The sequence below is a fragment of the Ambystoma mexicanum genome, chromosome 4q (genome assembly GCF_040938575.1).
Source record: "Ambystoma mexicanum isolate Mex_15411 chromosome 4q, UKY_AmexF1_1, whole genome shotgun sequence".
In the NCBI taxonomy this organism is placed as follows: Eukaryota; Metazoa; Chordata; class Amphibia; order Caudata; family Ambystomatidae; genus Ambystoma; species Ambystoma mexicanum.
In genome coordinates this window covers 185,609,050-185,632,719 of record NC_090928.1, presented here as the reverse complement: position 1 = coordinate 185,632,719, position 23,670 = coordinate 185,609,050, and the positions used below count along the sequence as shown (strand labels likewise).

At 47.6% G+C, this 23,670-nt stretch overlaps 1 protein-coding gene across 3 annotated transcripts in view; it reads right to left on the bottom strand.

Moving 5' to 3' along the window:
* RPS6KA2 (ribosomal protein S6 kinase A2) overlaps positions 1-23,670 on the bottom strand; it is a 1,317,456-nt gene that overhangs the window by 56,347 nt on the left and 1,237,439 nt on the right. For all 3 annotated transcript variants that reach the window (XM_069607706.1, XM_069607704.1, XM_069607705.1), the window contains one exon: positions 1,626-1,763. In XM_069607706.1, the coding sequence (XP_069463807.1) occupies positions 1,626-1,763 (138 nt within the window). The remainder of the gene's footprint in view (positions 1-1,625; positions 1,764-23,670) is intronic.

Here is a 23,670-nt window from a genome sequence, read left to right as displayed (position 1 = left end):
TGAAATCTGCGCCTTTAATTTCAAAGAGATTCCCGTTTTTATTTGAAAAAAAGCCTAATGTGAACTTTAGTGTAACTTTGGTTCTCTGTAGGACTGTGATAAATCGTTTGGAGTTTATCCTACTGAATTGCACATGGATGTTTCCTCAAATGCGTAGCGATACCACTTTTGTAGTAGTTTCGGCAACCAAGAACTGCACATTTTAGTGAATTAATCAGCTGGGGCGCTTTGTAAAAATGAAGCTCCATTTCTTCTAGCATGCTGCTGGAATGCCACATTATGATGCCCAGAAGCAAATGTACAGGGGTGCCTTATACATAGATGTTGGTAAATTCAATTACTACCCAATGGCTGGCAGGCCTAGCAAGGTGCAAAGCCACAAATACCAATTTGTAAAATAGAGCCCTACCGTGATGTTAGTCTATTTAGCATATCTGACTTTCATGGCACAATTCATTTACCTTGGATGAGCAGATATGACTATCAGTGCGCTTTACGTCCTAACTGACATTGGGGCTTGCTGCACAACCAGAGCCAAGAGGCTCTACTCTCAACCTCAAGAGGTAAGTAAGGAGAAACAAGGTGGTTCTGGATTGTTGCGCTAGCATAGATAGTCATGATTGAAGTAGTCATATGTATCATCAACAAAATGAAGGTTTTTAATTTTTATAATTTTTTCTGTGCAATCAAACACTTCAGCCCTTCAGCCAACACGTGTTTCGACCCTGCCTTTCCCAAACCCCGGAATTGGTATGTATTGACGATTTCTGTTTCTTCTCTTAATTACATCAATTTTTAACAATGTGTGTACATGCTCAATGTCCATGATCAGCCTTGACAAAGACAAACTGTCGAAACACATGTTGACTGAAGAGCTGAAGTGTTTGATTGTACATAAAAAATATAAAAATTAAAAACCTTCATTTTGTTGATGATACATATAATTATTTAAATCATGGCTATCTAGGCTAGCGCAACAATCGAGAACCACCCTGTTTTTCCTTACAATCCATTTACCATAGCTACTAAAATGTGTAGGAATCGGGGAGGTTTCCCTAACAGATTGAAATCCATCACACATGTGCCATTTAGTTGGGCAGGCATCTGGGTCAACCGTCAGTGACAACCAGCGACAGCCAGAATATATGTAGGCAATGCTTGCACACACAGTGTCCCTGGACAGTTCCCATGTATGTCTTTTAGTCAATAGGAAGCAATGACAGGGTGGCCAGTAACAAAATAATTGATCAATACTGAGATGACTCGACTTTACAGGGAGAGTTGTCAATGAACGAAGTTCACCAATGCTCACTCACTCCTCAGCTTGGTGGGTCAGGCAGGAAAATGGCACGCCCACAAGCAACACATTTCCCCATTCAACATGACTCTGTCTAGCAAATGCTGGCCCTGCATGTGTGCAGCGTGGCCCCTACAGAGAATGGATGCAATCCATGCTGGCTGCAGGATGGTTACAGCAGTTAGCCTCTTGCTGTGTGAGGGTTACTTCATGACCGATGCTCCTCCACCGACCCTTAGCAACAGCCCAACCCAGTTGTATCATTTGTGATAGAACAAAATGGACATGAATCTTCTCTCTATCATCATGAAATGATAAACATATTTACCTTTACAAGGTGGACATCATGTCTGCTAAGTTGATTTTGTGACAGGTACTCCCTGTTCACTATCCAGGGGTGTCTCAGCACTTGGACGGCGGTCAGACGCTGGTGTGGATCTACGTACAACATTTTTGATACTATGTCCTATGAAAAAGGCAAAACAAACATTATACTCGTTCCTTCGATTGATTTTTTAACAACAGTCTGTCCGTATTAAGAATTGTGCTTCCAAGGGCTGGCTAGAGGAAAAATCTGTTTATATAACATACATTATGAAGAACCACATTACACAAAATATGACAATTCATCATAATCTGCATGCTTTCACTATGAGCTACGATCTCCATTAATTCAAATCCTATTGAAAGTCATCCTAAACTAAATGACTACAGAGAAATACCACTGACTCGGACAATCAAAGACAAATTGGAAAATTGTGAAGTGGATGAATATAATGGCCTAAGCGTTCTCTTCTAGAATGAACAGTTTGGAATTTCTTAAGGAAAAGGCTATACGAATTTTGCCCTTAATATTAATAATTAGAACCTTGGATGGGAAAGCTAGCCAATCAGGTTGCTCGGATCACGGGCTGAATCCCACGATCCTAACCCACGTTACGAGCAACTTGAAGGCTACTCTCCCGCCCGCCCGCCATCTTCCAACCACCACCCCCGCTCCACCTCCCCAGTCTCTTCTATTACCACCCCCTGATCCCGCTTGCCGCCCGCTGCATCCCGGCCGGCTACCATGAAAATGGAAGAGGGGCTCCTCATGGAGCCCACCTTCTATTTCCAATGGCGGCTATCATTTGGGAGAATTTTGTTTGAATGAACGGGATGCCGCAAGCATGTCCCGTCCATTCAAACAAAATTACATTGATGTCAGCACCCTGGATTGTCGAACTGAAAACCCAGAGTGCTAATGGCAATACAATCTTATCCGCCGGGCCAGATCGGGTGATAACGGCACCGGGGCCCATCGTTAAGGCACGAGCGTTACTACCAGTTGTAAAAAAAATAATGGATAAAACTGAAAATACTGCACAGTGCTAAAATTCACTGCAGTTTCATGCATACTATCGCCAGCTGTAAACACATTGTCCACTGGCAGAAATGGCCTTACTACATTTAATCCACACTATGTAATTTCTCCATGAAAAGGATAGAAACTACAAGCAGAAATAAACTTAGCTTCAGAAACACTTTTAAACATTCATCTCCAGAATCAGCTGCAGCTGCCCGTACCTTAGGACAGGTGTGGTCACTTGCAGTCCTGCTCAAACTAGTTTATGCAAACTTTGAATCACTTCATCAGGCTACCGGGGCAGGCTTACTAGCCACCGCCCAGCCCCTTACACTGGAAATAGAAATATTGTTTTTTGTTTGTAAAGTGAGATGGGCTCTGTATCAGGATATATATATATATATATATATATATATATATATATATATATATATATATATATATATATATATATATCGTGTTTTTTTGTTTGTTTTTCTAGCATGGGTGACCCCTGTGCTACCAATAAACAATTATGTTTTGTATTTCTATCGTGAACCTCCCCGTGTAAGAAATAGTTCTGTCTTCCAATTGCTAGTGCACACTGGTCTTGCATGAGAAAGAGACTTTTTTTATTCGCCTTGTGCTAGAAATAGAAGAAATACTACCCAATTTACGGGCATGCCAGAGGTGTGCTCCACAGACTGGTGTTAAGAGGCCACTGGGCCGGTAGGGTGGCAGAGTTATCATGCATTGGGGCCCACTAGATGTGAGCTTCATGTTGCCATGTGCTTTGAGGCTGAGGGAGATTGGAATGCCTCCCACCTCAAGTGATGGGGCTTCCATGTCGACATAGGCAACCACTGGAACCTCTAATGGCAAACCACAAAACTAGGGGACGTGCACATCCCACCGCAATGTCCTGGAGGGGTAGATAGAATGTAGCTGTAGGAGCCACACAATGTGTACGTCAATTTTTAAATATGTTCGAGCAGAAGACATCTGCAAACACGGAAACAATACCAGATCTGCATTTTGTTTCCACGGTGTGTCTGTCACTCATCTGAAATTCAAGCATTTCCGGTTGGCTGGGTTTGCTTTACAGCTTCTGGTCAATTTTAACACCTGCCAGTATTTGCTTTGCTGCTGGAAAGGATGCCATGTATATTAAACATGTGATGCCTTTAGTGCTTTTGTTTTGCACTGGTGGCAATTGCAAATGCGAAAATATACTGCAGATGTTAAATGCTATACCCACGGCCCAATTAAACATTCCAGCTGCCATAACTGGCAGTGATGCCATATTTGAGAAAGAGCGAATTGTCCCCCAGCTGTATTTCTTGCACATGGAGGCCATACGGCTGTCATGCTCTGTACTTGATCCTGACCATCCGACCGCAGTATTGGTCCCCTCATTTTTACATCTTTCAGGGAACAAATGTACTTAAAGAGTCAAACCAAAATGAAGCACTGGTACCCATTTTGGCTATCGCAGTAATTTACGGTAGAGTTTAATTAAAGTTGACTGAATTCTTGTTGAAAAAATGTCAACAAAAATCAACATTCCTTGTTTTTTTTCCTAGTCCCTGAATGCCAGGAATGCTAGTTTGATACCTCTTCCCTCTTTCGTATTTTATTGCAGTGAAGTTATCATTTCATTTGTTATCCAGGTATTGTGATTGCTTTTCGTAAGTCCCATTGCCTCTTGCATGTTAATCGTGTTTTAAACCTGTATTCCCTTTTCCTCCCCACCCCCACATTTCACATACTTTTTTCTAATTCTGTGTTAACATAAGCAAAACATGTATTCAATAAAAGCAAGATTACCAACATATGTTTAAATATATTAGTTCAAACACTGCAGCATCATTGAGTGACCTTAGCTGGCAAGGATGGGATGGCAGCAGAGAGTAGGAAAGAAGGGAAATGACTAGATTTTTCGGGAGAGGAAATTCTGAACAGGTGAGATATCAATTCTCTTCTGCAAATAAGGGCTGAGGTTAGAAGTCTCAGATTCAGAAGACCCTCATTCTAAAGAATGGACACAAAATATTTACAGGCCGATTCATGGAATTAATGTGCGCTGAAAATTTCCACGCAAGTGTGCGAAAGCGTGCGAATCGCAGCGCAAGTGCGAAAAATCGCAGCGAAACCCACACACAGCGATTCATGGAAGTCCGTGCGTGTGTAAATCCATGGATGTGCGCACACGTCTTCAAACAGCGTGCGCTACGCACACAGCAAGAGCTCACATAGCGCAGTGCACACAACAAAAGTAGGCGTAACACGGGGCGTACCACGTGGAATGGGGAACAACGTGTTAAAATGTGGGCGTCACGGGGGAAGTACAGGAGGCAAATGCGCAGAACGCCCGCACGCGCGCCTAAAACACATATTCATTGAATCGAACGGGGCTAATGCGTGTGCCAAAAAAGACGCGCTAATCTGGAAACACGTACGCTATCAGGAAGCAGGCGTACGTGGACCCGCGCAGCATAAAAGTGCGCGCAAACAACAAACAAGCTCAGACGCTAAGATGAATATACCGTTCCTCGCAGCACTGGTCGTGGGATACAGCTGGAGGAGGAGTATAGTCAGGGCCAGAATTTTTACACCCAGAACCAGCCTTTTTGGGATGCCTGATGACCAGGTGTATGGTAAGTACAGGCTTCCACCTCACATAATACTCGGCCTGGTGAGTGAGTGGGAAGATTACCTCACATCACCCACCCTGTGCTCCCAAGCACTGAGCCCCTTGGAAAAGGTGCTCAATGTACTGCACTTCTTGGCCACTGGTTCATTTCAGCAGACACGTGCCATAGTGGGGGGGATGTCACAGGCCACGCAGTCACGCTGCCTGCACCAGGTGTTGGCCATCATGACTGCACGCGCATCAGTCTGCAGACACATATACCTGCCCAGAACATCTGCAGAAAGGCAGGCTGTCATCCAGGTTTTTTACGGGGGTGCACACTTCCCCAAAGTGCTAGGTGCCATTGACTGCACCCATGTGGCTCTACGTCCTCCCTGGGCAACTGAGCACATCTACAGAAACCGCAAGCACTGGCATTCCATCAACGTGCAGGTAGTATGTGATGCCAAGGTAATCATAACCTCAGTATATGACAACTATCCAGGGTCCACCCATGACAGTTTAATTTACAGAATGTCAACCCTAAACCGGGACCTAGAAGCTGGGCGGCATGGCGATACATGGCTGCTTGGTGAGTATAAATGCCCCTGCACATGCATGCATGTCAGATACTGAGTAATGTCACAACCCCACTAATGATACCCATCATCACCTCCCCAGGGGACAGTGCCTAGCCTCTGAGCATTCACATGATGACGCCAATTTGGAACCCCACCACACCACCCGAGGTAAGATACAACACAGCCCATATTGCAACCCGAGGCATAGTGGAGCGCACATTCGGAGTGCCCAAGTCATGCTTTCGCTCCCTTGACCGCTCTGGTGGGCAGCTGCTATACGCATCGCCAGTAGTGTGCAGGATCATAGTGGCAGCATGTGTCCTGCACAACGTTGCAACACGATGTGGCCTGCCGGTGGACATGGTGGTGCCCACACATCCCCAACAACAAGCACAGCCGCTGCGCATGGGAGGGGAAAGGGCACGTGGTGAGGCAGCCCGTATGCAGCTGGTGGCTAATTACTTCACCTAAAATCACACCCCTGTGGAGTGCACACAGCCCTGGCACATGCCAGCTGACAATCAATGATGATAACATAAGGGACAGTCAACTGTCACAACCATACCAGCCTGAGATTGGTCACCTGGAAGTGTTACATTGTGTGCATTCCTACCTACCGAAAGACAACCAATGCTGTGTCACAAAAAGACACACATTTATGCTGCATGAATGACTACCCCCTTGCAAAATACAACATGAAAATAGTGCCATGTCACCCAACCCCTCCCCATCTCTGCCACCCAACACACCATGGCATGTCCTGCAATGTGAAAGCAAACAAAGGAATGCACAACATATGACACCAGTGTCACAAAGTGCACTGCCCAAATGGAAACAGGCCACAGACAATATGCTCCCAGTAATCAATAACAAACAGCACACATGACCAAATACTTACCACCAACACAATACAGCAACACAGCATGAAACATCGCCAAAATATGACAGTACAAACTCAAAGTAATGTAAGTCATACAACCTCAATAAGCCAGCACATCGACCCCTTCCAACTCCAGAGTGTTGCTGTCAGGCAAACGTGTCAGTGTACTGCATACAACATGAACTGCATCTGGAAAGGAGACATCCTTGTGAAGACATGAAGAAGGTACCTGCGGATAAGGAGGAAGACATGGATGCACAAGCACATATCAATACACCATGCAGTGTTCAATACAAAAACAAACCCCACTAGGGATGTCCACACAGTTATGACTACAGACTGCCCACAAAGCTCATGGGAGCCCAATGTCACTGTGTAAATCACTGTCACTTGGTCACACCCTTTGCAAACCCATGGAAACAGGAAGCAGGAGGGGTGTGTGTGTCAGGAACCCAAGCATCTAACCCAAACAGAGGACAAGCCTGCATGTGCCCAGCCGGAATACACAGTGGATGCCCACGGGAGCCACACAAGGCAACAAAATCAAAAATGGCCATGTGGGGGACAGGGGGGGAGGCCACCCAGGAGGTCCGAGGACAGGGTGCACACCAACACCCACCTGTGTGGATGTTGTGAAAACAAAACACCTCCATGGGCTCATGGCCTGCACGGCTACGCTACTGTGGGAGAAGTGCTGCTGTCGCTCTCATCACCCTCTGCTGCTGCAACAGGAGGTGGTGGTGCTACGGGAGGCAGCCCACGCAAAGTCCTGGTATGGTCCTCCATGGCAGCAAGCATGCGGGTGTGGAAGGTCTTGTTCTGGAGGATGATAGTACGGAGATCCCCATGCAGCACCTGACAGGTTGCCTGCATTTCTGCACGCATGGCCTCCCGTGATGACCAGATCTCCTCCCAAGTTGCCTGCAGCTCAGCTGAGAGTGAACGTGTGAGCCGGTCCAGCTGCTGTTCTGTTTCAAATTTGTGGAAGCCTCAAGTTCAACAAGAGTCTCCCTGAGGTTATGAAGTTCTACCCTCAGGGCTTCCCTGTGGCCCTGTGACTCTATAGAAATGGCTTCCCACAGAGTCTCCAGTGCCGCCCATCAGTCCCTGTTGGACGCCAACATGTCTACCATGTGTGATCGGCAAATGGAGTCTGTTGCCTGATGTTGTTGCTCCATCTGCCTTTCAGGGGGGATAATGGAAGTGGTCACCCTCTCCATTGCCTGAGCCATCATTTCAACTGATGTTGCCTGACCGTACATGGAGTTTTCCCATACAGTAGTGCCTGGTGGCGTACGGCCACCGCGTAGGCGGGCACCACACCTTTTCGGGGCAAGGCGATCTGCACCTTGCTGTACTGGTACTGCCTGAGGCTGCAGGACTGCATTCTCCCTCTGATCTACTGGCCCAGGAACAGGATCAGATGCTGTGGAGTGTGACCCTGCATCCATAACCGCCAAAGGCGGACTTACCAACACTGACATCCCCATAGAGGGTTCTACCCCTGGTGCAGGTGGGTTGGACAGAACAGAATCCCTGCCAGAAACACTTACCTGCAACGGCACATAAGTCTCATCATCCGATTCAATACCTGAATAGAGGTCTGGGGAGGTGCACCCAGACACACCCCTGGACAGTATGGTCTGCATTACGAAAGGGTTTTCACCCATCACCACACCACGTCCCCCACTGGTGCCCGGTCGTGCCTGAGATTCCTCCTGGGTCTGCACCATCTCCTCAACTTCAACAGCATCAAGTGCGTCATCACCTACAAAAACATGAAACACAAAAAATGGAAACAGGCATTAGAACCATAGCACACACATAGGCCTGACAAGCCAGAGATCCAGCACATGATTTACACATGTCCCACATGACTATAACCCTGGCATGCATGCACTGTCACTGATTTGGAAGGGGAGGCAAAAAGCAGACACTGATGACACCAAGATGGAAAAGCAACACATTTGCTGCATGCTGGGTAGCACTGGCATCACACATTAGCCTGTGAGTGGCATGTCCAATACACATACATGACACATGCCAGCACACAGATGGCATGTAGGATAGCCATGGTACATTTGACAGGTACAGCCATATGTCAGTGAATGAGTACTGTCAGCCATCCATGTGAGATGGACATGATGAGATGAACAATGCTACATAGTGTGACAAAATACACATGTGCCACTCACTGCAACACATCCAGTGTACAAGAATACAGTGATTGCAGGCAGATGTAAATATCAATGGTTGGTCACTTAAACATCACAGGAAACAACTATCAAGTACCACATACAAACAGGCACCAAAAATCAATGTGAGCAGGCCAATACTCAATCAGCCTGAATGGTCTAATCATTCACATAACAAGGTAACAAATGTGGGCCAATGCGGGCTGTAATCAATGACAGAAGCATGTCAGATATGTGACAATAGGGCTGAAAAATGTGTTGCAAAAGTGGGAGAATTGAAACAATCTGCCTGAATGAACACTGAAAAATTCTGAACAATGTTGTTGCAAGATGACAGTTCAAGGTCAACTGCAGTAATGTGGTGCTAAATGGCTACTGTGGGCAGAAGGGATACTGTCATACCCAAATCCAAGGCCAGTGAATGTTTTGGAGGAAGCACATGGGTGACCCATACCACTCAGGTGCACACACCCTCACCTGGCACTCAATCAGAACCCGTCACCCACACAACATACACATGGATTACACACAGATGCATGGGCACTCACCGGACAATGCGTCGTAATCTGGTAGGTCTCCCACGCCTTGGATCTGTTCCTCTGTGACGAAGGTTCCAGCAACAGACTCATGTTCAGTGAGTTGGTTGTCCTCTTGTGGAGACCCACCGCCAGACACCAGAGTAGAAGCATGATTTGAGGCCAGCTTGTTCTTTTCTCTGCGTTTCAGGTCATTCCAGCGCTTGTAGCAAACATCAGCTGAGCGCCTCACAAATCCAAGGGCACTAATGATGTCTGCGATGGTCTGCCAGTGTGCCTTACGTTGACCAGGTGTGGTCTTGCACCCTGCAGTCACCACCATTTTGCGGCTATGTGCCGACACATAGGCCACGAGTGCATCAAGTTCGGTGTCATTAAAGCTAGGCTTCCTTGACGTGCCGGAGTGTGTAGCCGTGTCTGGGGTCTCAGCCTCTAGTGCCAGAGCACCCTTCTTCCTCTTTTTCAAAGGTGGTGTGGATCCTGAGTGGCTTATGCTGCTCTGGTCAGTAGGGGCAGAAGCGCCGGTGGACTGGGTACTAGGAGTGTGCAAATGCACAATGACCATAGGTCTTGGTGCAGGCATTGGCTGCAGGGTGATGTTGGCAGGGGCAACGTCAGTTTGATGGACCGGGACCAACACTGTCCCGGCTGGGAGACTCAGAGCTGGGTTGGATTGAGCTGCAGCTGCTCCTGCAGCCTCCCCACCCTGCCTACTTGGGGCAGCAGATGACATAGCTGCCCCAGATCTACGTGGCCTGGTGACACCAACTTGCACCGCCACACGTGGCTTAGACTTGCTGACCTGGAAGTCAGCCTGGGAGTCATCCTGTGCCAGTTCAGGTGCCATAATGGGCTGGTCCAACAAGGGCTGAGATGGGATGGTGTCAGCTACGTTTCCCACAACCATTGGGGGGGCATGGGCGTCCCTGATTGCTCCTCCACACATGGGGGTCTAGGGGCACCCTGCAAATCATGGCCACGTCCCCTACTGCGCCCACCATGCCCACCTTTTGGAGGTCGGCCACCTTTGCCTCCCTTACCGCTTGGTCGCCTCCCAACCATGGCACTGATGTTGTGCGTATGGGAGTAGCAGTAAACGATTTTCCTGGGCAATTGGGGGTGAAAGGGGTAGAGTACTAGATGGAATTTGTATCCTAAGCAAGGCTGTCTGTGACCCCTGGGGGAAGATGACGTGTCATGCAACGCACAGGCACCCCCGAAAACAAAAAATAACGTGCACGCAACCCCTCTTAGATCACGTGCGTGGAAAAATGAACCCGCACTACGCTGTGGCACCCAGGAACACAAAAATAAGCGTACGCATGTTACACGCAGCCTACAATGACCTCTGAAGGGGTACGCGACACATGGGGCAAGCACAGTTGGTAAATGCGTGCGCAACTCACCGTCTGCCTGGAAAAAGAACGTGAAAAAAACACGCATGTGCGCGTTGGCAACACCCCCGCCAAAAGAAGAATTGTACGCTGTCTGAGGAGACAGGACAAAAGAAGAAGTGAACGCTGTTTGAGGAAACAGGCCCACAAAAAAAAATGAACGCTGTCAGAGGTAACAGGGAGTACAAACTTGAAACGCTGTGAAGTAATCGCGTGTGAACCGACAAGAAGTACAGAATTCACCAAATCGCTCTCCACGAAAAGCACCTACAAGAAAATGCGGCCCACACGTACAACGTCACTTACGTGTGTACGCGCTAAGGCCCTTTCCTTCAATTACACGAGCTGACACTCGGACGTGCAGTTTTTGGACGTGAGCCACTATGCCCACATCACGAGGGAAACGCCCGTGCGCATAACGTCACAGACGCACTTATGCGCTAAGGGCCTTTCCTTGAATTACACGCAGATGTGCAAGATTTTCATGTGCCAAATCACTCCGTATCAAGCTGGCCACGCAACAACACATGGAAGACCACGCTCCTGCCCAGAAGGCCGAATTACTGCCCCCCAGAATCCCGAGCATGCTCCCACCTGCCATCTGATGCTGCCTGCCTACCTGCTGCCCACATGCCCTGCTATTTGGTGCCTGCACGTCAGCCAGGGTTCCAGTTGCTGTGTCCACCCCTGCTGGAACAGAAGACTCCCGACTGGGATACCATCGCTCTACAGCCCAGCCCCAGGACCCAGTTGCCCACCCACGCCTGCCTCGGGGGTTGCCATGTCGGGGCAAACACCATCTGAGACCACTGGCGACCCCCAGCGCTCCACACCCAGATCCTTCGGATGAAGACCCGTCTGGAGTTGAGCAGTAAGTGGCCAAGCATTGGTGTGTGAGACAGGGCATGTTGCAGTGTACTGGTAGTCTAATACTTGCCTGTATGTGTGACATTGGCCATGTATGGATGTGTGTGTGTAGGGACATCATGGTCATGCATGTGAGACCAGTAATGTGTGAACCACATGGTTGGTACATGTGTTACAATGCAACATGGGGAGCTGTATGCCAAATGCACACATGAAAGCATGCCAGTGTCTGTTATTGGACATGAAGGGGGGTGTGAGGGATGGGTGCTGCTGTCATGTACATGTATGGTGCACATGTGTTTGTGTCTGAGAAGTATGTGTGTGACTTTGAAACGCCATGGATGCATGACACATGTCCGTGATGATGTGTACATTCACTCATGCAGTGCGGTCACCGTTGTATGCACTGTGTCTATCACCTGTGTCTGTGGTGTACAAGCCATGATGCATGACCCTCCGGTGATGTGTGTGCATGGGATCAGTGTGAGCCATCATGCATGTGAGTTTGAAGGCAACATTTTGGTTAATAGAGGCCCTTGTACATGGATGCTGATGTTGATTGCAGGCGCCGTGCCAGTTTCTGCATGTGTGTTGCGTGCATTCACCCATGTGTCATGGAGGGACAGGATGGAAGTGACTTTTGACACTGCCACTCATGTGTTATTGCTTCCTGTCTAGGGGAATATTGTACTGTACCCTGATGCTTGTGTTCTATGTCTCCCTCTACTCAAGTGAAGAAGAGGGCGGAGACGGCGCTGTGGAGCCAAGCGGAGGGGATGCCTCCACCGGGTGGCGACGCAAGGCCCAGCCACCCTCCCAGGACTTGCCATCATCCGGGAGCGAGGGGGCTGGTGCCGCGTCTGCCACTACGGCTGAGGCGGAAGGGCCGGGTGAGCCCCCACAGGGGCTTGCAATGGCGGAAGATGGTGTGGAGACATCCAGGTTGGTGGTCTTCACAGAGGAGGAGGAGCCAGCTACTGAGCAATTTTTTTATTTTTTATTTGGACATGCATTTCCACTTTCCGTTTGCCATTATTTTATGCTTTAAGTACTTTCAATTGGTTTTCATGTTAATACATTTTGATCTTTTACTTCAATGTGTGGGATTCACTCATTGGGTTCATGCATGTTGACATGTGGGTTTACTCAATCAGTGGCAACCTGTGTGTGTGTGTGTGTGTGTGTGACGGACATGTGTTGATGTACATAGTTGACTTTTGGTTTGTGTCATGAGATGGGCATGTCACTGCTGGGTGGGTGAGTGGGTGGGGGGACATGAGTGGGACATCAGTGGGGGCCTGCTGGCAGGTGACCCTCACTGCTGGGGGGTGGGGGTGCTGGGGGACATGAGTGGGGCCTGCTGGCAGGTGCCCCTCACTGCTAGGGGGTGGGGTGCTGGGGAACATGCGTGGGACATGAGTGGGGGCCTGCTGGCAGGTGACCCTTACTGCTGGGGGGTGGGGGTGCAGGGGGACATGAGTGGGACATGAGTGTGGGCTTGCTGGCAGGTGCCCCTCACTGCTGGGGGGTGGGGATGCAGGGGGACATGAGTGGGGGCCTGCTGGCAGGTGCCTCTCATTGCTGGGGGATGGGGGTGCTGGGGGACATGAGTGGGGGCCTGCTGGCAGGTGCCCCTCATTGCTGGGGGGTGGGAGTGCTGGGGGACATGAGCGGGGGCCTGCTGGAAGGTGCCCCTCACTGCTGGGGGGTGGGGGTGCTGGGGGACATGAGTGGGGGCCTGCTGGCAGGTGCCCCTCACTGCTGGGGGGTGGGGTGCAGGGGGACATGAGTGGGACATGAGTGGGGGCCTGCTGGCAGGTGCCCCACACTGCTGGGAGGTGGGGGTGCAGGGGGACATGAGCGGGGGCCTGCTGGCAGGTGCCCCTCACTGCTGGGGGGTGGGGGTGCAGGGGGACATGAGTGGGACATGAGTGGGGGCCTGCTGGCAGGTGCCCCTCACTGCTGGGGGGTGGGGGTGCAGGGGGACATGAGTGGGACATGAGTGGGGGCCTGCTGGCAGGTGCCCCTCACTGCTGGGGGGTGGGGGTGCAGGGCGACATGAGTGGGGCCTGCTGCAGGTGCCCCTCACTGCTGGGGGGTGGGGGTGCTGGGGGACATGAGTGGGACATAAGTGGAGGCCTGCTGGCAGGTGCCCCTCACTGCTGGGGGGTGGGAGTGCTGGGGGACATGAGTGGGGGCCTGCTGGCAGGTGCCCCACACTGCTGGGGGGTGGGGGTGCTGGGGGACATGGTGGGGGCCCACTGGTAGGTGCCCCTCACTGCTGGGGGGTGGGGGTGCTGGGGGACATGAGTGGGGGCCTGCTGGCAGGTGCCCCTTACTGCTGGAGGGTGGGGGTGCAGGGGGACATGAGTGGGGGCCTGCTGGCAGGTGCCCCTCACTGCTGGGGGGTGGGGATGCAGGGGGATATGAGTGGGGGCCTGCTGGCAGGTGCCCCTCATTGCTGGGGGTGGGGGTGCTGGGGGACATGAGTGGGGGCCTGCTGGCAGGTGCCCCTCACTGCTGGGGGGTGGGGGTGCTGGAGGACATGAGTGGGGGCCTGCTGGCAGGTGCCCCTCACTGCTGGGGGGTGGGGGTGCAGGGGTACATGAGTGGGACATAAGTGGGGGCCTGCTGGCAGGTGCCCCTCACTGCTGGGGGGTGGGAGTGCTGGGGGACATGAGTGGGGGCCTGCTGGCAGGTGCCCCACACTGCTGGGGGGTGGGGTGCTGGGGGACATGGTGGGGGCCCACTGGTAGGTGCCCCTCACTGCTGGGGGGTGGGGGTGCTGGGGGACATGAGTGGGGGCCTGCTGGCAGGTACCCCTCACTGCTGGAGGGTGGGGGTGCAGGGGGACATGAGTGGGACATGAGTGGGGGCCTGCTGGCAGGTGCCCCTCACTGCTGGGGGGTGGGGATGCAGGGGGATATGAGTGAGGGCCTGCTGGCAGGTGCCCCTCATTGCTGGGGGTGGGGGTGCTGGGGGACATGAGTGGGGGCCTGCTGGCAGGTGCCCCTCACTGCTTGGGGGTGGGGGTGCTGGGGGACATGAGTGGGGGCCTGCTGGCAGGTGCCCCTCACTGCTGGGGGCTGGGGGTGCAGGGGGACATGAGTGGGACATGAGTGGGGGCCTGCTGGCAGGTGCCCCTCACTGCTGGGGGGTCGGGGTGCAGGGGGACATGAGTGGGACATGAGTGGGAGCCTGCTGGTAGGTGCCCCTCACTTCTGGTGGGTGGGGGTGCTGGGGGACATGAATTGGTGATCATATTGCAACGTGACATGTGGCTTGGCTGGGGGGCATGCCCATGGTGGATGGGCTGCCTGCGGGACATGACTAGGGGTGCTGGGGGGCATGCCCACCCTGTGGTGTGGGCTGCCTGCAGGGGCTGTGGAGGGGGTAGAGGGGACACCTGGGAGGACCCCGCTCTGACAGCAAAATCGCATGTGAAACTTCACGCGCACCCCCGAAATATACATACCCCGCTCTGATAGCAAAATAGCGTGTGAAACTTCACGCGCACCCCCGAAATACACGTACCCCGCTCTGACAGCAAAATCGCATGTGAAACTTCACGCGCACCCCCGAAATACACGTACCCTGGTCTGACAGCAAAATCGCATGTGAAACTTCACGCGCACCCCAGAAATACACGTACCCCTGCTGTTGCATCTGTAGCAGAACACTGCTATGGTGATTTGATGAGGGTCAGTGGCACATGGTAGTACGTCATAACGAGCCTCAATTCCTGCTACGTTGAGGCATTCTCCCCTTCTAAGATGCTCACCCACATTAAGGAGACCAGCAATCATAACAATCAATGAGTCCAGCTTGCCAAAACCAGGTTTCTGGATGTAGGAATCTCCACATTTTCCAACATGCCAATGGATTTCAACTAATCACATGTGTGCAGTGAACAGATGTCCATTTCACAAAATAACAGGGGTAATGGAAGTGACGTCACACATCTGATGAGATTACAGCAGGTAATATCAGTTGCAATTCAGCGCTGGTGGCGTCACCGGAAGTACATTTATGAAGGTTAAAACACATACATAAGGTTACGCCTGCTAAAATGACAACCAGCAGGGTCGGACTGGGCCATGAAATTGTCTCGGACACCAATGAAAAAGTGGTCCACAGCTGCAAATGTCTATAATTCCTTTTGTGACACTGTTTGAATAGGACCAACATTTTTTTTGTTGATAAAATGTGATTCAAATTGTGCATTTCAAAGAAAATGTATTTAGCAACACTGGTCAAAACTACTAGCCGCATAGTGAACTAACTCATCAAACTGGCCCAGGTTGTCCTAAAAAGTGGCCCACTTTGACCAAAAAAACTGGCCCACACCAGCATTTTACATTTTTGGTTTGGCCCTGCTGACGATGTATTGGCATCACTGTCAATAACATCGAATATAGGCCAGTCTGAGCCTGACTACTAGTTAAAGAAGCATCTGACAGTTTTTTGAGTTACTGACGTTATTCCACATACAATGCTGTCTTGATGCGCCATGGGTGGGACAGGGACATACCCAGAAATAACATAGGCCGCGGCACTACCTTCATATGCCAATACAGCTACACAGGCCTGGTTACCAGCATCCTTGAAAGCCTTACATATGAGGAATAGCCATATGCTAAATCCAGCCTCACGTTCAATGAGGGTGCCAGCACATGTTAAGTGTAGGCTCATGCACGCTTGTGCTGTCACTTTATGCCTGTCCTAGTCTCACATCCCGGATCTAATAATATGTCAAGTTCCATCTGGCATATCAAAGTGCTTCCATCATGTGCCAAGTGCAGCCTCTTATTTGTCCGAAATGCTTTTGAATGCCAGTCATAGTAGTAGTACGTTATGTTAATGGGCATTTGTATAGCGCCTTTCATCATTGATATGGTCTCAACGCGCTGTAGGTTGAACACTGTCGGGACCGGAGTCCAGGTCAGTTGAGATAGAGCAGTAAATAGTGCATTTGTGCACTCTGTATTTGTGTAGTTAAACAGAATTTTTGTGGGGGAAAGCTGCATTCCAATGCTGAAATATTTGGGCAGGGTATGTGAGACAGGTAGTATATGTGCAGCTAGCTGGAATTGTTGCGGGGATAGCTGCATTTTAGTGGAGGTGGTGCTAGTATGTGAGATTGTGTGTGCAGCTAGGCCAAATTTATCAGGGGGATAGCTGCATTCTAAAGGTTGTTGCAGCACGCACCGGAGAAGTACACAAAGTACTGTTGACTGGTTCGCCGCGCTGCCTCGCTGATATTTGGATTTTTGATTTTAACTGTGAATGCGGTTGTGAAGTGCCTTGGGTTTGCTCCGCGAGGACTCGAGGAGGAAGTCTTTACTGGGGACACAGTTGTTGGTTGCCGGAAACAGACAAGGTGACTGTTGCATATATGTTTGCCCAGCCTGACCGTTGTGGCTAGCGTGTACTTTGTGTACTTTGTGCACAGTGTGTACATTGTGTACGCAGTGCTGGTTTATTGAGCTCTGCGATCCTCACCTAATCCCTGAATCCTTTTCTATTTTGTTTAAAGGTCGCTCTTCCGGGTTCCCGCTCCCTGGATACAGACGCCCTTACTCTATTTCTATATAATCCCAGCGCCCTGCACACCCGCGCACGCACCGGAGAAGTACACAAAGTACTGTTGACTGTTCATGGTGCGTGGCGCGGGGTGCAGGGTGCTGGCTCCAGTTCTCTTGTTTTTTTTTGTTCGACCTCTAAACCATTTTTGTTTCTCCAAGAATTGGATTTTTAGGTATCCAAAATGGTTAACGGGCTTCGTAACGGACGAAGGATTCATGATACTATTGGTGAGATGATGAATGATTCCATAGGAAGTCATACCACTATGGTAGACACTAATGTAATGGTTAACAATGGAATTAATCTTTCCAATGAGTTAGGAACATTGGTGTGCGCTGAATTACAGGGTGAATTGAGTTGTTATGAGCCCACCAATGAAATACTTTCGATGCAAACTATTGTTAAAATTGATCCCTTACTGGCATCTGGTACTGTGACCTATAAGCTTAAAGAAATGAACCAAGATCATGGTAATGATGTGGTGTGTGGGCACCTAGAAATTCCACCCAATGGAGAATTATTAGCCCAGATGGGTATTACATCAACCAAATCTAGATTTTCTGTTTCAATTATTGCCCCGGCCATTGAGGCACTTCTAGACAAGAGAATGCGCTTTTCCAGGGGTCCCTCTACACCAGTGAAAGTTGGCAGATTTTGCATGGAAGATGTCCATGTGCACACTGATTCTGGCAATTTGCCTGTAAAGAAAGCTCAGATACACACATTTTTTGATGATCATGCCATTAAGAATGAGGCCAATAGGAGCTTTAAAAATATAGACACTAGCTCACCATCAGAAATTGATAATACTCATGACTTGGTTGATGTTATGTTGGGGTCTAATCCTGTGATGTCGACCCCTCCTGCTGAACAACAAACGAGCCTTTCGGCACTCGAAGTTGAAGTAGAACATAATTTAATGGAGTCCTCAAACCTTGGAGTTGATTTCCCGGTTCTGACCAGGATTCTCAACCTCCTTGACAAGGGCCACGAACATACACATGCACAAATCATTTACTCACATAGTCTAATAATGGAGCTTCTAGCTAAGGTCAATCGGATAGAAGGTCTTTTATTTACCTGTAATGCTGTTGGTGCCTTATCAATGGGTAGACAAAGGGGGAGTGTGCAAATGTCTGACAAATCCTCTCAAACTCCAGCCGACCCACGAATGGGGCCTAATGCTGTTACAACTTTTGCCGCAATTACTGCGTCAGACTTCAGGAAAGAAGATGGCGTACCATCTCAAGCAACAAATCAGTTGATTGAGATAGTATCAGCAAATTCGGTAGCAATTCAACAGATATTACTGAGTATAGCAAAGATTAATCAAATTGATCAATCACCAGGTGATAAGATTCCGACTGGCCACGTGATGACTGTTTCATTAGCACAGACTGCTAGTGGTAACGCAGAAGAACTCCTAGATAGCCCTTCAGCATTGACTAACTTGATTGATTTAGATGATGATATACAGAAATCTCATGACCGAGTTGAATCCTCTAAATAAAACACGGTAGAGGATCAGACCTATGAACCAGTATTATCAAGAAAATAAAAAAGACTTCTGTTGAGAGCTACTAAACGCAAGGTTAAACAAGCTAAGAATCTAAGACTGAAAAATAAACAAAATCCATCGAAGGGCTTATTAGAATCTTTAAAGGTTGAGGTTAAGGATTCCACGTTTGAGAAGGAGAAGATTGATCTCCAGCAACTAAACCAGGAATCAAGGGCTCTTTTGACTATTGATGCTGCTCAGAATCCTGTTGATAGTCGAATGTTGCCGGTGATCAAACATACTGAGAAAGAGACTGCCATTGTTACTCATGTCGAAGGCTCTTGTGTTGTGAAACAAAAGCAAACTGATTTAGTACATTTCTTTCCGGCCCTATATATGAAGAAGGCTTCTAACAAAATTAAGGTAGCAGGTCCCATGAAACCTTCGAACAAAACATTGGTGAATTAATCTAAACAAGGCCAATCCAGTGACAAGATTGCAATCCCACATATGAGTCATGGCTGTGAACCTACTAATAATTCCTCTACTCTGGAGGGGCCTTCTGATAATGTTGGAAAAGAACCGGCGCCTTATTTCAACAATAAGGATGGTGCTAATGTTGAAGCACAAGATATGTCCCATTGCAAGAATAACAAAAATATGGCTAGGGACAGAACTAATTCAGGGATCCATTCTCGTATTCATGAATCATGTTCTAATATCTATGAGCCTATGTCCAAGACTGAGGTAATGATTCTAACCCCTGACATGCCATCCATCACGGGCTGGGAAACTAAAACACCAAGCAATGTAAAAGTGAGCCTAAATCTCTCTGCAATGCTCAAGGCCTTTCAGGCTATCCCAGCCTTATGTACCATCAGAAGTGATGATATTGCCTGGGTTTGTTTGTTCCATAACAACCCGACTCGTATGATTTGCGGTTATCATTGGCATATCATTATAAGATTGATCTGGGTGCAGCGTGATGACTTAGAACTTTTAGGCTTATTTCCTTGTCTATTTAATTCGGATGAATTAGCAGAAATTATTATAGCGACCCTGCCAGATCCTCCACAGACCGTAAATTCGACAGGTAGTCAACCGCTGATTAATAAAACACGGTAGAGGATCAGACCTATGAACCGGTATTATCAAGAAAATAAAAAAGACTTCTGTTGAGAGCTACTAAACGCAAGGTTAAACAAGCTAAGAATCTAAGACTGAAAAATAAACAAAATCCATCGAAGGGCTTATTAGAATCTTTAAAGGTTGAGGTTAAGGATTCCACGTTTGAGAAGGAGAAGATTGATCTCCAGCAACTAAACCAGGAATCAAGGGCTCTTTTGACTATTGATGCTGCTCAGAATCCTGTTGATAGTCGAATGTTGCCGGTGATCAAACATACTGAGAAAGAGACTGCCATTGTTACTCATGTCGAAGGCTCTTGTGTTGTGAAACAAAAGCAAACTGATTTAGTACATTTCTTTCCGGCCCTATATATGAAGAAGGCTTCTAACAAAATTAAGGTAGCAGGTCCCATGAAACCTTCGAACAAAACATTGGTGAATTAATCTAAACAAGGCCAATCCAGTGACAAGATTGCAATCCCACATATGAGTCATGGCTGTGAACCTACTAATAATTCCTCTAATCTGGAGGGGCCTTCTGATAATGTTGGAAAAGAACCGGCACCTTATTTCAACAATAAGGATGGTGCTAATGTTGAAGCACAAGATATGTCCCATTGCAAGAATAACAAAAATATGGCTAGGGACAGAACTAATTCAGGGATCCATTCTCGTATTCATGAATCATGTTCTAATATCTATGAGCCTATGTCCAAGACTGAGGTAATGATTCTAACCCCTGACATGCCATCCATCACGGGCTGGGAAACTAAAACACCAAGCAATGTAAAAGTGAGCCTAAATCTCTCTGCAATGCTCAAGGCCTTTCAGGCTATCCCAGCCTTATGTACCATCAGAAGTGATGATATTGCCTGGGTTTGTTTGTTCCATAACAACCCGACTCGTATGATTTGCGGTTATCATTGGCATATCATTATAAGATTGATCTGGGTGCAGCGTGATGACTTAGAACTTTTAGGCTTATTTCCTTGTCTATTTAATTCGGATGAATTAGCAGAAATTATTATAGCGACCCTGCCAGATCCTCCACAGACCGTAAATTCGACAGGTAGTCAACCGCTGATTAATGAGGAGGTGTTGAAACAATTTATGAATTTTGCGGCTTCTTTATCAGGAATGATGGGAATGGGGCCTTTGAATCCCTCTCCAACTGCAACTACAATGGATAAAAAGTAGGATGAAAATGTTTGGATGACCTTTTTTTCATGGAACTCATGTGGTAGTTCCAACTTGAGGTCATGGAGTGCTTCACTTAACAAAGGTACTTGCCCAGGAATCGGTTTAATTCAAGAAAACATGTTTACCGGCGAACTAGAGTTGGAGGGGTTTGATTCTTACCATCAGCCTGCGTTGAGGGGGATACTAGGTCGCCCGGCTGGAGGCCTTGCTATTCTAATCGATAATAATTTGAGATTGGAATCGTCTGTGTTATGGGCCGATGCTGCATTATTGGTGATTGAAATTGTGTATAAAGATGTTCAACGTCAGGATTTTCTTGTAGTAAATCTGTATTGGAATGATAGAACTTCCTTTGAAACCATTACTAATCGCCTGAACCTTATTTTTGAACAGGCTTTGCGTCATAAATCTAGCTTGAATGTAATCATTGGTGGAGATTTTAATTCCTCCTGCTTATCCTTAGATAAAGATGGGAAACATTGCAATTATGACCTGAAGAAAAAATCCTATGTGAATGGTAAAAAATGGTTGGATTACTTCATGACATGGGATATTCAAATGGTCCCGTTTGAATTAGGAACCTATCATTATACTTGGACAAGAGGCCCTAGGACCTCATTGATTAATTATTTTTTTGTTTCCACAGGATTATTACAGATGAGTGATCCAATTTTGATTAGCAACTTATCCTTGGGAGATCACTTAGCTTTGAACTTCAAATTTAGATTGAAAATTGGGAGCCTAAAAGTTGCTCTGACTTTATCTGCCATTAAATTTGACCGAGCTCGCCTGTCAGTCAAGTGGACCTCCAAAAGGTGCAAGAAAGTCACCATCAATATCCAAGAGGATCCCTTACTTATTTTGAACAATACCTTAAGAGGCGTGTCTTGTGTTGTTGCAAAGTTGCAGAATTCTGTAAGACTTGCTGTACATGTGTCACCTATCATGACCAGCAGGGACTTTAGTTGTCCATGGACGCATCGACATTTTTATAATCAGAAAGTGGTAGACTTACGAAAAGAGAAACAGCAATTGATTAGGCAACTTGGCTTTCGTGATCTTGATGCTAATAAATTCCATGTGTTGAAAGCCCATATTATTATGACATATAAAAGACAAATTAAAACTCTGAAATATGAGCTTATTAATGCTGACAATCAAAACCTTATTGCTCTACTACTGAAGAATAACACTAGACAGGTTTGGGCAACGATTCGTACATTGATTGGAAACTGAGAGGTGATTGAAGAATCAGCCATTTCAACTGTCACTTGGTCCAGTTATATCAAATCTAAGTTTTCTACGCCGCATGGTTTTCGTCCGTACCCAGCTATGACCTCATTTAGTCCCATTGGTAGCGGCTTCCCGTGGACCACTGAGGACATATATATGACCATTATGAAATCCAAAGGCTCCAGGGCCCCGGGGCCAGATGGAATTCCACCTTATCTAATTAAATTGAATCCTGAGTTGTGGGCTGGGATTTTTAAAATTAAATTTGATGCCATATGTTATCTTGGTCATATACCTAGTTCCTGGTGCTCGGCTATTATTATACCGATTTATAAAAAGAGTCCCATGAATGAACCGACTAACCTTAGGCCTATAACGTTAATGGATGCTTCGGCAAAACATTTTTCAGGTCTTATACTTCAATGTATTCATAAGCATATTAATAAGACTAATTTATTGCCTAAATTCCAGATTGGTTTTCGTTGTTATATGGGATGCCAATTAAATGCAACCATAATTCCCCATGTATATCAGCTGACTAGAACATCTAATGTAGGTCCGGTTTATATGGCAGCTTTGGATCTCACTGCTGCCTTCGACTTGGTCATTAGAGAACTTTTGTGGGTAAAACTGATTAAATATGGCTTTTCTGTGCAGCTTGTGTCAATGATTGCTGCCCTACACAAACAAACTACCTATCGAATACGTTTGACGAAATTGGGAGCACTTACGGACCCTATTTTAACTGAAATAGGATTGAAACAGGGCTGCAATCTTGCTGCAGTCCTGTTCAACTTATATCTACTTGACCTGGACTAGAAATGGAAGGAGGCCATCATTTTTCCAGTGAAATTAGGATCATTGTCATTGAACTGGCTAAGCTTTGCGGATGACCTATTGTTTTTTGATCAGACCCCCTTTAGGCTCCAGACAAAGCTGGGTCTCTTTCACACATATGCCAGTAAACATAATTTACAAATTAACCCTGAAAAATCCTTCATTATTACATTTGTTGAAGGACAAAAAAGATGCACCAATTTCACATGGTGCCTTAATGGTATTACCATTTCTAGGTCACCTTCCATGCGCTATCTAGGTTATCTCCTTGCTAGTAGATATTCATTGGAAGGGTGGAAGATGATTTTGAATAACAAAGCTAATTTGCTTACTGCACAGATGAAGCTGATTCATCAACGATTGGGGAAATTTTCTTTGCTTCCCATGCTTAAATTTTACCTTCAGAAAATCGAACCAATTTTACTTTATGCCTTGGATATATGTCTCTATGAACTGGAGGGACCTCTAGACGTTATCCAGGGC